Genomic DNA, 14946 nt, shown 5'->3' with positions numbered 1-14946 from the left:
TCTCTTCCTCTTCAACCCTAGCTCCTATAAGAAATAGAGACTAGGATCAGGAGCTTTACCTCGTTCTATTTTAATTTCTTGAAATAATACTAGCATGTTTATATTGTGTTTTATGAGAGGAAGGGTGGCATAGAGAACCAGCTTTGGAGTCAGGAAGACCTAGGTTCAAGTCACATCTCTATACTACTGTGTTACTATGGGAAAGTCACTTAACCTCTAAGTGCCCTCAGGCAACTCTCTAAGACTATGTTAAAGATTAATTCACTTCCAGCTTTAATTCTATGGTTTTATGATCCAATCTACTTTGGTAGAGGGAGTTTGCACACCAAAGAGTTTCCTACGCTGATTAATAAAGATTGAGGGAAAGGGTGGAGGGAAAGACAGAAAGACAGATTTTAAAAAATTTTTTTTATTTTTTGGTGGGGCAATGAGGGTTAAGTGACTTGCCCAGGGTCACACAGCTAGAAAGTGTCAAGGGTCTGAGGCTGGATTTGAACTCGGGTCCTCCTGAATCCAGGGCTGGTGTTTTATCCACTAGAAAGACAGATTTTAAGACACGCAGAGCACTTTCTTCACAACAGAACAGCCCTGTGAGGGAGGTAGCACAAATAGTCTTCTATTTGCCAGCTGTCTTTTTATTTACATCCTCTCAAAAAGCTCATTCAAGGGTTCAAGTACACTCAGAACATTAGATTGGAACCCAAGTCAGTTCCCTCCCCTTCCTTTCCATTAAGATCAAAGGGCAGGTATAGAACTAGACCTCTGTTTCTAGTGGGGCTTTGGAATTGATAGGAGATACCATCATTACTGCTACAGCCAAAGGAAATTGTTAGATTGACCCAGTTTATGACCCACTGCCTCATTCCCCATTCCATAATCCGGGGCACTTGACCTTCCCCAACCCCCCACACCATGATTTCAACCTCTTCCCACTCCAGGACAGCTTTTACACAAACAGGCACCATTTCCATTATACTTACGATTCTCCCATACTGCTCCAATTACTGACCTCTGCTTCCTGGTTACTTAAGTCCCTACAAAGCTGACCAGGCGGTTATTACAGGGAACTGCTGATTACTCTCACTGTCTGACAGCCTGTTAAAAGAAGCTCACAGCTCATTCTGAGACTCAGAGCTAACTCCAATGACATTAACAAACTGGAGGAAGCAGGTGGTGTTCGAGTCAGGGACCCTTGTGACAGGGTCACATTTGTACCTTCTCCCTCACCTGACACTGGCAATCCCTACACATAATAGAGAGAACATGGGAAACAAATCATCTATTTTCATACATCGGAGTCAAAGTATGGCTAACTCTGTGTGGATGCATCTTCCATTTGAGACGTAAAACTTTTTTAACCTCCCTCCCTCCCTCCCCATCCCCCATTTGAGTTGATAGCCCATGGACCCAATCAGAGGGAGAGGGCCTCTGACCAACACTGGTTAAGCTTAAATCCATACGTGTTTAGGTCCCAGCATGTGGTAATATGCTCCGCTCTGGTGACACTTTTAGTTTCTAATAATAGAGCAGATGAAGTAATATTTGCAATTGATGTTCCTGAGCATTTGATTGGATAAGTGCATAAACTGTAGGGGGGTTGGATTGATGGATCGCATTAGTATTCCTGTCCTATCAATGGGCTGGGTTGCTAACAACGTCAGTCTGCCAGATTCCCTGCGTCTACCAGTCCCACCACGGGTCCATTTGGGATCCTCAAACAGAACAGCCCTTAGAGACGGGATCCAGGCAAACCATTAGAGCCCGTGGCCCGCTCGGAGGACAGTCGGTCCTCACGGGTTGGGAAAGGGGGGAGGGAGGGGAGGAGGCTGAAGAAGCAAGCGTCGCTGCGGGCAGATACAAAAGCTGTAGCTACTCTTCTCCCCCCAACCCCCCCCCTTCCACCCCCCGCTTCCGCCCCTCAACCCTTGCAGCTCAGGCTGTGAAAGCTGATCCCCCTTCTGAATGGAAACTCTGAACTGCCAGGCACCATCGTCCTCGCCTCGCCTCCAGGTCCATGCCGAGAGGAAGGCTCAGCGATCTGCCCGCGCCAGGCTGCCCCTGCAGGGGCTGAGATGCTGCTGAAGGCAACTTGACATCTTCCGTCCGCACCCGTAGTGAGAGCGATGCTGCAAAGCACAGCGCCCGCTCCCCCAGCTCTCCTTCAAGCTGAAGGTTACCAGCTGCCCCGGCCGTCGCCGCTGCTGTGAGCGCCCAGGGAGAGGGACTCTGGCCGCCTCCTTGGCCGTGGTCCTCGGCGCGGTGGGGGAATAGCTCTGGCCGCGCCTGCTGGGGATCCGGGCAGCCCAGCCGCAGCTTCGGCTTGGTGGATGTGTCTGCATGAGTTCTGCACCGAATGGGCGCAAAAAGCGCCCCGGCCGCTCCACTCGCTCCTCGATCTTTCAGATCAGCAAGCCGACGCTGCCGAGCGGGGACTGTGAGCGCAGGGGCAGCGGCTCCGAGAGCGCCCACAAGACCCAGAGAGCCCTGGAGGACTGCAAGATGGTGGGTAAAAACAAAAGCAGTTTTTTAAGGGTGGGGGGGGGAGGGAGCGTTGGGGAGTCATGTATTTTGATCGTTTGCTTTAGTGCCACTCCCCCCTCAGCTTCTCTATTCCGATCACGTGCAGTTGCACTATTTTTAAAACTGCAGTTTCCCCCCCCCCCCCCCCCCGCTCGGATTCGTATTGACACCCAAGTCATCTTGGGTCAAAGGGGAAAGTGCTAGGACACTGCCACTGTGTCTTTGGGAAATGAGGGGGACAGCAAGCGCCCGACGGCTTGTAGTTTCTCTCCCTCCAGAGAATGCTGGCTGTAAAGGAGACGGTGAATTGGATCTCTGGAAGGGGAAAGGAGGAGATTAAAAGGGGGGGGGGGAGGAAGGGAAGAGGGGAAGAAAAAAAAAACAAACAGATAACAGTGTGCTTGGTGCAGAAAGGAGGTTGGTTCCAGTGCAGCGAATGTAATGATTTTCCACTTGTGATGCCCCGAAACCAGGCAGCCTTTGGGAAGCAGGGGTCCTTCAGTGGTGGGCCTGGCTGAAGAAGGGGAAGCAGCTTGGCAGTCACTCACTTGACAAAGTGTTTTCTGAAAAAAGACACGAGTGACCTTTTTGTTGTAATCTCTGAGCAACTTGCGAGATTGTCAACCTTGATCCAATAAGAGTGGTGAGCATCTGGATGGAAGTCATTACAATTTGGTTTGGAAGGTAGACCTTTGAAGAGGGACAAATTAGGACAGCTTGTTAAATCTCTATTCAAAGTCCCCAGTGCTCAACCCCTGGCATTGGCTGCTCCTCAAATATGTTGCTGCTGTTTAAAAACGGAGTCAGCAGAGGGTAGAGGGAAGTAGCAGTCTAGGAATATCTTTTGTCTTATCCCCGCTACCAGCATCTAAAATAAACACTTGTCCAGTAGTGGGGTAGGGGTAGAGGAAGGACTAACGATGTTGAGCTCAAAGGTTCTGAGCAGTTCATTATCTGAAATATTTAGTTGGGAGGCAGCTAGGTGGCGCAGTGGAAAAAGTACTGGCCCTGGATTCAGGAGGACCTGAGTTCAATTGCGATCTCGGACACTTGACACTAGCTGTATGACCCTGGGCAAGTCACTTAACCCGTAGCCCTTTAAAAAAACAGAAATATTTAGGTGTCTGAAAAATTCATTTTATGCCTAATTTCTGGAGCGGGCCAGCTGGAAGGCAGGCCTCTGTGAATATATATTGGAGTATAACATTTTCTCCTGATTTTATTGTGTTTCATAAAAGTAACTCATCTTTCTTCCAGCTTGTCCAAGAATTCAATACCCAAGTGGCCCTGTATCGAGAATTAGTTATTTCTATTGGGGATGTCTCAGTCAACTGTCCATCTCTAAGGGCGGAAATGCACAAGACCCGAACCAAAGGCTGTGAGATGGCCCGGCAGGCCCATCAAAAACTTGCTGCAATCTCAGGGTAGGACACTTTTTAATATTTTATTATCTGTGTTTAAATGAAACAGGAGCGGTTAGGGTACAGCCTGGTCATTGACTTGTCCACTCAGCTCTGCAGACTTCTAGGGAGGGTAACTAGGTCTTCTGAGATTTGGAGGACTTCAAAGAAAGGAGAGACCATGTTCTAACCAAAGTCTGAAGAAGGTGTTGCTCCTACATGCATATTTTAGGAAGGAGAGGGAGATAGGTGGAGATTTACAAGATCCTGGCTAAAAGCAGGAAGATCTCTTCCTGATCAAGTATCAATTGGGTTGTCAGATAAGGAAATATGGAAATGAGAAGGGAATAAAAGCTTTTTAGTCGTTCTTGTTGCATGGCTGGGCATCAGAATGAAATTAAATGTGGATTCTGGAGGCTGATTTTATCATCTTCTCTGCACCAAAAGAAACAGGCCTTTGCAGTAGAAAAGGCAATCTCTACTAAGTCTCAGAATTACTAAAAGATCGGTAAGACTCACAAAATGCCACTGAGGTGAATTACTATGGCTCACTTAGAAAGAAGACTCTTAAAACAAACTGTCTCAGATAGGAATCGAATTGCTCATTTTAGTGTACCAAGAGGCAAAAAAAAAAAAAGTTAAAATATGAAAAGGGACTTTTTAAAAGTTTGGGGAAACATTCGTTGAATTCAAATTAACCCTTTTCCCATTTTCCTTACCATACTGATTATTTGCCAAACTGACCTATTTGATACTTCAAAAGATCCTTGAATTACGTTTGGTTTGGCATCTTCCTTTCTCATATTGCACACCTACCATCCTTTTATGAGATGCTGTAGATAAAACAAACACACACACACATATACACAGTCTATCACTTGGTGGCCATCATTCCAGTAAACTTAGTGGGAAAAGTCCTTGGATAAAAGTCGTACATCTTATGCTGAGCTCAAGCTAGAAGCCTTTGTATCTTTGTAGAACCTGCCAGAGTTTACCCTCATAACCTTTTAAGTGGCCAAATGTCAGTTCCATGCCACAGTGAAGAATTGAAGTAGGACTTCAGTAAAAGATTTATGTAGGAACATTATGAAAACTTTTCTATCCACATTGATAATTTTCTAAAAGATGAATTCTAGCTCTGATTTAATGAGAGAAATGGAAGATCAATTGAACTTACCAATGCTGCAAATTGAACTGCTGTTTTGGATCTGTCACATTTGCTCTTCCCAAATTCCTCTTGCTATAATCTTTAATGTCAATTTCACCTTTGCAGCATTTCTATGCTTCCTTCTCTCCTTTGACATAGCCATAAATCTAGGGCAGGCCCTCATCACCTGATCATGCCTGGATTATTGCAACAGGCTGCTGATGGGTTGGCCTGCCTCAATTCTCTCCCAACTCCAATCTCTCCTCTATCCAACCACTAAAATGATTTTTCTAAATCAAAAGTCTGATTATGTAACATCCTTTCCCCAAAAAAGCTCCAGTGACTTCCTATTGACTGTAGGATCAAATACAAAAAATGTTCTGTTTGCCAGTCAGAGCCCTTCATAACCTACCGCACTCCTACCTGTCCAGTCTTCTTACACCTTACTCTCCAACATGTGCTCTTCAATCTAGTGAGATTGGCCTCCTTGCTGTTCCACGAAGACACTCCATCTATTGACTCCAGGCATTCTTTCCTGTTGTCCCCCATGCTTGGAATGTCCTCCCTCCTCCTCTCTGACTACTGACCTCCCTGGCTTCAAGTCCCAACTAAAATCTTACCTTCTTCAAGAAGTCCTCCCCAATCTTTCTTTTTTTTTAAATTTATTATTTTTTTTAGTGAGGCAATTGGGGTTAAGTGACTTGCCCAGGGTCACACAGCTAGTAAGTGTTAAGTGTCTGAGGCTGGATTTGAACTCAGGTACTCCTGACTCCAGGGCCGGTGCTCTATCCATTGTGTCACCTGGGTGCCCCCCCCAATCCCTCTTAATTCCAGTTCTTGCCTTCATTTAATTTTTTCCTATTTATCCTTTATATAATTTGTTTTGTATATATTTGTTTGCTTTTTGTCTACTTCATTAGACTGTAAACTCCTTGAGGGCAGAGACTGACTATCTTTTGTCTCTTTTTGTACCTGGTACAGTAACTGGTATATAGTAAGTGCTTAATAAATGGTTAGTGAAAGATTTAATGCCAGTACACCAAATAGTAATTAGTATGTAAAAATTAGAAAACCCCATATTTTGCTTGTCAAGATAATCAATTTACTTGTGACAAAAGGTATTTCAATTCATATGATCAAGATATAGAGTGTTTCTATGAAACTGAGAGATTAACTAAATAGTCTCCAGGCCTATTTTCACTAGCAATGGTATCTGGTGGTCTTTTACTCTACTCAGAGAGCAGCTCTGGGAGCATCTCTGTCAGTGGAGGAGGAAGGAATTTACATGGCTAGAGAATTCAGGGAAGGAAGGTGGTACCCAATAAGTCCCCTATGTGAGAAGTAGAAAAAGCAGGGAGATGAAAGCAGATTGAGAAACTATGAGATTGAAGGAAAAGTGGGGTGTAAAATAGGAACCTGGGGCCAGCGACATATTTATGATAGGAGGAGGCAGAGCTATCATTCAGAAAGGTAGGAATCTGGCTCTGGCAGTTAGACATATGAAAGCAGGGAGATAAGGGTGGTGCATTTTGGGATAAGCAGGGATTCTGCAGTCTGGGGGCATAAGCCACAGGGAGCCAAGCCCTAAGTTTTCAAAGAATATTGGTAGAGGAAGTTCCTTATTGGGAGCTTTCTATAAGATGGAATCACAGGTCCAGTTTTTTTTTTTTTAAATCCCCTTTGTAGTTCAGATCCAGAGAATTGCACTATAGGGTCTCATAATCTCTTTGTGGTTCAGCAGTTGAAGCGACAATACCAGAATCCAAACATACACTCTGCACTGTGGATCAAGATTTAGGACCGAAGTGAGCATGACAGAAAAGTTAAATCAGTCAATTTTGTAATGTGTTTACAACTCAATAACAAACAAGTTTGATTAGCCTGAATCTGATAGCTCTGATTCCCCTAAGGATTTCATTTATCTACGCTCTTAGTTAATTACCACATTAACTGAGGATTGCCCATACCTATGGTCCATAGTCTTTTCAGAACTCATAGAATCATGTATGGAAAATCTTCGAGAATTTGCCGAAGGAAAAACATTTCCAGGGATAGAGTTTTACACAATTTTGGTTCTTGAAAATAAGAATAAATAAAACAATAAGAATAAAATAAAATAAGAATGATTTTCCCTTAAGTTTAACCTTGTTTATAAAGAAAAAGGCAAGGAATTCTATTTTGGTATTTTTTTAAAAAATCATCTGGATGTCATTAACAAAGTCTGTCACCTCCCTCTCTGCCCCAATCCACCCCCAATACACAGTAGAATTCTGCTGGTATTGCTCATATGTGAGCCTTTCTTCTAAACTCAAAGTATCAATGGGAAGAGGGGCTTTAGGAGTTATTTCATAGTTTGGATCAAAAGAAAGTTTAAAGAATGGGAAAGGCAGGGCAACTAGGTGGTGCAGTGGATAAAGCACCAGCCCTGGATTCAGGAGGACCTGAGTTCAAATCTGGCCTCAGACACTTGATACTTACTAGCTGTGTGACCCTGGGCATGTCACTTAACCTTCATTGCCCCACAAAAAAAAAGATGACCTGAAAAGGAGAAAATGTATCATGTTCAAAAAATGTTACCAATTTACTCAGTATAATTTATGGAATAAGGTTATCTACTCAAGCCATAGTGAGTTTTTAATTTACAGGTATGAGGGTAACCCCGCCACAAAAAACACCTTGAAACTTCTTTTTCTGACCTTGTTTATACCAACTCAAACCCGAGAGTTCAGGCAAAGGATGCTGCAAGGAGATCTGGCTCCTTTGTTTCATGAGACCAGATATGTGTCACATAGTCAGTCATTTCTTAATACTCTCTAGTTTTGACCTGCTCTTGAATAAAAAGGGGAGAGCAAGCCTGTGGAAGTCAGTCCACCTGTTGATAAGCCCATATTAAGTGCCTACTATGTGCCAGGTGCAGTGCTAAGTGCTGGGGTTATAAAGAAAGGCAAAAGATGGTCCCTACCCTCAATTTGCTCACAAGCCCTTAGTAGCACTCTCTCAGAAAACCGTTATCTTTTCATCAGGGGTGAAACCACATAAACCAGGAATCTGTGAACTGCTGGCCTGGACTTACCCCTCTACTGTGCCTCTGCATTTTGTGATGGATATGAGCCAAGACTGCTACACCCAATGGACTCCAGCAGTGGCCTTCTGCCATCATCTTGCAGTAGCACCTGTAGACCTTCAGTGGGAGATGGGAGTCATTTTCCTGAATCTAGGCTCATAGGATTTTATCAGAAGAGATATCATAGGTCACCTACAAAACCCCAGTCATTATACAGTTGTAAACTAAGATCTTGAGGGAGAGAAGTCCCAAAGTCACATGGATAGTAAGTGGTAAATGTGGGCTGCAAACCCAAATCTACCTCCAGTCCTAAGTACCTTAGTATTCAGGCTCAGATGTAACAAATAAGGAAGCCAGATTAGTTAGAAGACTATTTTTAAGCCCATAGGATCATAGACAGGTCATCTAGTCCAATCCCCTTATTTTATGCATGAGAAAACTGAGTGCCAGAGAGTCTAAGTCACTCAACCAAGGTCATACAGGTAATAAATGGCAGAGCTGAGATTTGAACCCAGGTCCTCTACCTCCAGATCCAACACATTTCCCAATCTACCATGATGTCTCTTATCATCCAAAAAAAGAAGGCACATTAAATAAATATTTTTTCAGCCCAGTTGAGCAACTTTCCTGTAAAAGGAGCTCAGTAAGTACTTGTTGAATGAGCAAATGAATGAATTGAACCCTTGCTTATGATTGATTATTCCTTCTTCTTTAGCTATTGTTCTAGGGAAGGTTCTACTGGGAAGCTTCCTCACTGGCTGATAGTGGATCCTTGACTGTTCAGACCTTTCTATTTTGGATAGTGGGGGGGCAGCAGATTAGACCATAGTCATCTCCACCTCTGCTTTTGGTAGCACACAGCTATTTCCTTTCTTCTGTTTGTTGTTGTTCAGTTGTGTTTGACTCTCTATGACCCCATTTGGGGGTTTTCTTGGCAAAGATCCTAGAGTGGTTTGCCATTTCCTTCTCCAGCTCATTTTACTGATGGGGAAACTGAGGCCAACAGAGTTAAACGAATTGCCCAGGGTCACACAATTAAGTGCCTGAGGTCATATTTGAACTCAGGAAGATGAGTCTTTCTGATTCCAGGTCTAGCTCTCTAGCCACTGCATCACCTAGCTACCCTTCTCCTGTTCCACAGAGCCAATAACTGTGGCTCAGGCTTGTAATTTTGATAATGTTGGGACAGCTGATTAGGCCAGAGATACATCCACACCTGTAGCCAATATTGTTATTTCCTAGCCAGTCTTACCAAATATATACACAGTAACTCAATCCTAAATCCCTCCTGGCCTTCAAGGACTAGCTCGGATACCATGTCCTCCAGGAAATCTTCCCTTTCATTGTACATTCACATTATGTCTTATAGTTACTTCTGCATTTATACTATATGTCTCAAAAGAACAAAGGTATTGGGACATAGTCAGTGGCATGCTGATAGGTGTTTAATAACAATCTGTAAAGAATAATTAAATATACAGTGCTTTTTATTTAAACTCCATCATCAATTGGTTTTCACAGAATGCCTTTATTGATTTTTTATGCCAAACTCCTGTGTCTGTGATGACCCATGGTTGCCATTCAATGATGATTTGATAAATTGGGATCCCAATCTATGAACTCTCTTTTCCCCAAAAATATTGTCATTTAGTTTGATATGTGATCTACTGTTAAACGATTTCTCATCCTTGTATAAATTCTATTAATTATACTTTTTCATCTTTAGCACTAGATGTAGTAGGAAACCTCCCCATTCTGACATTTCTCGGCTCTGTGACTATGGACAAATTTGTGATTCTCAGATTCCTCACCTTATAGGTGAGCATAATAAAATTGTACTACCTACCTCGTAGGGTTGTTGTGAGGAAAGCACTCTGTAAACTTTAAATTAACAGATAATTATGTTATAATTTTAAAAAAATTTTGCACAAGTGAATAAGGACAAGATAATTGAAAGGAGAGAGCACTAACAGCCAGGGAGAGAAGAAAAGTTTTGATAGAAAAAGCAGAAGGTACCAGAGCTGAGCCTGGAAGGAAGGTGAAGTCTAAGCAGTAAAGGAGGCTGTGTATTCCCGGCATGAGGGACAGCAGGAGATGGAATTCCAAGTTCAAGAAAATGGTCAAACAAATTAATTATGCTGTTTACAACCCATATTGGAGTAATGTGAAAGAAGTCGGAAAGACAGTCTGGAGTCAGAATTTGAAAAGTTTTAAATACCGTACAGGAAGTTTACCTTTTGTTCCAGAAGCAATGAAGAACCCCTGAAGAATCTTGAGCAGGGAAGAATCAAGTCAAACTTGTATTTTAGGAAGAATTTCTTTTGGCAGCTGTGGGTGTACTGAAGAATGGAAGCAACTGGAAGTAGGAATGCCAATTAGGAAGCTATTGAAAGAGTGTAGATGAGAGATGATAAAGGCTTTTGCTATGTGGTGGCTGTGTAAATGGAGAGAAATGGAGGTGTATGAGAGAAGTGGAGTTGGGATGGACAAGATTTGGTGAGGAACTGGATTTGGAGGAGGGAAAGAATGAAGAGTCAAGGATGGATAGTGATGAGCCCCTCTTTTTTAACAGGAGCCCCTGAATAACAATAATATAAAATGACAGGCTCATGTTAATGGGTACAGAAAGTGGCCATAGATCACAGTTTGTTTTTTCCTTTTTTTTTGTTAAACCAACTCACTCACTCATGGATTGTATGCCATTCCACAATCTAACTAGTAACTGAATTAGGAATAGAAATTTATCTCCAGAAGAGACTTCTCTTCCGAAGGAATTCACATTGATGTGAAGCTGAGAATTTGGCAGATGCAATCTTAGTAACATGGATGTGATTGTGTTGTTTGATGGCCCAAAACCATTATACTGCACCTGGAGGCAGGAAGCACCTCAAACCAGGTTCAAACATGAACAGAACTTTAGCATGTAAATAGGGCCCGATGTGATAGGGAATCTGCAGTATGCCCTCACATTGTCTACTGAAGCATTATCCTTTTATTTTCTGCACAGATCTAATTATTATAACCTTGTTAGACCTTTTTATTTTTTTAATAGATGTCTCATTTATAGAGGATGTTATAGCTAAAATGAATTGTAGGGAAAGTCATTGTCCCTTGCTTATTTATTCCAACTGTTTATAAGAAATAATGCCTTTCCACAGACTTCGGTAAGAAATTAAATTAGTTTAAATTTGATGGAATCTCTATTGCATTTTGGTTATTAATTTTTCTGGTTTGAAATCCTAAATGCACTGTTTCTTTTTGAGTAATAGAGAGTTTGAGAAAAACGTCCAAGTCAGAGGCCCATTATCAGAGTCAATTTATTACATAGTGTGTAGTCTAATTTTCTTCAGAAAAAAAAAAGAATCACATTAATAGAATGTTAGAGTTCTACAATTAAAGGGGACCTCAGAGATTATCTATTCTAACCACTTCCTGAAGCCTGTCTATACTATCTCTCATTAGTGATGGTAAGTTTTTGTTTTTCTATGGTGCATAACAGATAGGAGACACGTAATAAATAATTGTTGATTGATTTGTTGGTCATCTAGCTTCTACTTTGATAGCTCCATCAGTGGAAGGAATTTAATATCTAAAAAGAGAGCCTATTCTGTGCTTGGACAGTACTTTTTATTAGGAAGTTTTTCTTTATATCAATCAAGCTTAAGTTTGCCTTCTAATAATTGCCCTCCCTGATCTACCTCTAGCAGCTTACAAAATAAGTGTTATCTCTTGTCCATAGAACAAACATTCAGACATACTACCTATGTGCCAAGATTGCCAATGTGGGAAGCACTTTAGAAACTTTCATTCATTCAACAATCAATAAGATGCATTAGGTACCTATTCCATGCTAGGGACCATGCTAGCACTTGGGGACATAGAGAACAAAAAAATGAAACAACCCCTGTTCTCAAGGAGCTTACAATGCTTTTTTAATGAAAATATTAACCATGACCCTATAAAATGAATGAGCTTACATTGTATTCTTAAAGTGCTAGATAATTGTAACCAAGTTTTGATGCCAAACTCTGGTTACATAAGAGTCTGTGGTACAGTAGAAAGAGCTTTCTAGTCATACATAAGCCACAGATTCAAATCCCACTTCTGATTCTTTTTTTTTTTTTTTTGTGGGGCAATGGGGGTTAAGTGGCTTGCCCAGGTTCACACAGCTAGTAAGTGTCAAGTGTCTGAGGCCGGATTTGAACTCAGGTGCTCCTGAATCCAGGGCCGGTGCTTTATCCACTGTGCCACCTAGCTGCCCCCTCCACTTCTGATTCTTACTGTCTTTATGACTTTATGTTATTTAACCTCCCTGGGTTGCAATTTCCTTATCTGTAATGTAATAGATAATTAAATGACTCCTGAGGTCTCTTTATTACCCAATGAATTATTACTGTTATTATTTGAAAACAGGGAGGTTCTCATGATACAGAGTTGGCCTTAGTGCCAGGAAGACCTAGGTTCAAATTCTGCCTCTTGTACATACTAGATATGTGACCCTGGGCAAGTCATTTGACCTTTTTAGTGCTGTAGCCAGAGGTGTCGAAAACAGCTTATAAAACTCCCCCTTATAGCCTGAAGCAGACTAAAATGGGGAAATGTTTAACAACAACAACGACAACAAAATAAAAATGTAATTCAATATAGTTAATTTGTGATTTGCTAAGTCAATATGTAGAGCCAACTAGGTGTGTCAGTGAAAAGAGCATTGGGCTTGGAGTCAGGAAGACCTGAGTTCAATTCCGCCTCAGACACTAACTGTGTGACTGTGGGCAAGTCGCTTAACTTGTGTTTGCCATAATCCTCTAGAGAAGGAAACAGCAAGCCATTCCAGTGTCAAATGGAGTCACAAAGAGCTGGACATGACTGAACCTACTGAACAGCAATAAAAATCATGTTCAAGGTATTATGTTATGAACACATTATTAGCATTGGTGCTAATGATTAGATAAGGAATCATTTATCATTGCATCTTGACCCCTCCAACTGCCATTGCTTTCTCTACAAACTTAGCTTATCTGAAAGTACAGTTGGATTTTCCTTTAATACCATAAAGTCTAACTCCATAGAAGCATTTGTTCTGCCATAGCATTTGTTTCATTTTTGTGTAAAATATGTGACCCAAAGCCCTAGTGATCATCACTAGCATTTAGGAAGTGTATTTTGGTGCACAGGCCCTCACAAGAGCATGCATGCCCATGCAAGTGAAACCCACACAAGTGTTCTTATATTTCTTTGACACAGGAGGTTTGTATTCATGGAGGGGCTGCTTGTGCCTGTCAACAGAAGAACCAATGTAGCAAACAGGAATTTTTAGTCAAGCAGTAAAACCAAAATATAGCCATTTTAGTGATATTTGTAAGGCACTTTCTTCATAACAGCCCTGAGGAGTTGATAGTCCATATATTGTTACCCTCATTTTCTACCTGAGGAGCTGAGAATAGAGCTGGACCTAGATTCAGAAAGATCTGTATTCACATCCTGATTTTGACACTTGCTAGTGGTATGACAGTGAGCAAGTCATCTCATCTCTCCTATTCCATATTTGGACAGCTCTGATGATTGGGGAAATTCTTCCTCGTATTGAGCTTCAGTCTGCCTTCCAGTGACTGCCTTCCCTTGATCATAATTTTCCTCTAGAAGTCTCACAATATAAGTCTTATCCATTGTCTTCAGAACAACCTTTCAAATGTACTGCCTACATGACAAGGTCACCTTGAGGAAAAAGTGCTTTGGAAGCTTTCATTCATTCAGTAATCAGTAAGATGACTCAGTAATCAGTAAGGCTCGCTTCTGTTGTAGGTTAGGCACTATGCTAGCTTCTGGGGATATAGAGAGAAAACCAAAAGAACCCTTGTCTTCCAGGAGCCTATACCGTATTGCTTCCAGGCACTTTCTAAAACTGCAAGTTATAGGTTTGTGTTAGAGGGAGTTCTCCTGCCAATGAAATCACAGGTCCTTCACATATTGACATACAGCTGAGGAAACCAAGGCTGAGAGGTGAAGTAATGCAAATATGGTCATACCACTGTTAAATGTCTGAAATATAACTTGACCTCAAGGCTCTTGACTCAAGTCTAACACACTTTCCATGCCACCATTTTGAAAATACTGTTAAAGTGATCAATAAATAAACTGACCTTAGGATTGTGTACAATATAAGAACAGGAATATGTGTGTTTACATATATATGCATACATACATACACATATAAATATACACACATATGCTATAAGTAGATAGGATAGAGAGAAAGATGGAATATTTGGTTTCCTTATTCTTCCATACATTCATCATCTTTGATTGCTCCCTCTCCCTTGACACCTGGATCTAATAAATTACCAAATCTTATAGATTCTACTATCATTCAATCAATAAGCATTTAGTTATATGCCAGGCACTGTAAAAAAACAAAGCTCTTCTTTTACCTGGAACCTACCCCATCATTGATTTTTCTATTTCTGTTGGAGATTCCATTATCCTTCCAGTCATCTGGGTTTTCAACCTCAGACTCATTTTCAACTCTTCATTCTTTCTTCATCCCCTTTATCCAATCGGTTGATAAGTATCCATTCTACCTCCACAGAGTCTCTCACACACATCTCTTCTCTGCTCAACCTAGTTCAGGCCCTCATCACAGCAAGTAGCCCTTGCTTTGATGGGAAAAGGGGTCAGGAAAAGAGGGAACTGGGGATGTTTTTCTTGCAATTAACAAAGAATAACTATCTTCTGATATTTTATTTTGGAATCAGAATTAGTCACAGACAATAGTGGCTTAGGATTTTTTAAATGTCTCATATCTATGCCTTCCTTTC

At 41.6% G+C, this 14946-nt stretch overlaps 1 protein-coding gene across 2 annotated transcripts in view; it reads left to right on the top strand.

Annotated features, from left to right (window-relative positions):
- The first annotated feature begins 2335 nt into the window (after window positions 1-2335).
- The window catches only part of LOC122735809 (regulator of G protein signaling 7 binding protein), a 126499-nt gene continuing 113888 nt past the window's right edge, over window positions 2336-14946 (top strand). For both annotated transcript variants that reach the window (XM_043977603.1, XM_043977604.1), the window contains exons 1-2: window positions 2336-2502; window positions 3778-3944. In XM_043977603.1, coding sequence (XP_043833538.1) covers window positions 2338-2502; window positions 3778-3944 — 332 coding nt within the window. In that variant the 5' untranslated portion in view covers window positions 2336-2337. The remainder of the gene's footprint in view (window positions 2503-3777; window positions 3945-14946) is intronic.

This window comes from Dromiciops gliroides, chromosome 1 (assembly GCF_019393635.1).
Source record: "Dromiciops gliroides isolate mDroGli1 chromosome 1, mDroGli1.pri, whole genome shotgun sequence".
NCBI lineage: Eukaryota > Metazoa > Chordata > Mammalia > Microbiotheria > Microbiotheriidae > Dromiciops > Dromiciops gliroides.
This window is presented reverse-complemented; position numbering and strand designations above follow the sequence as displayed.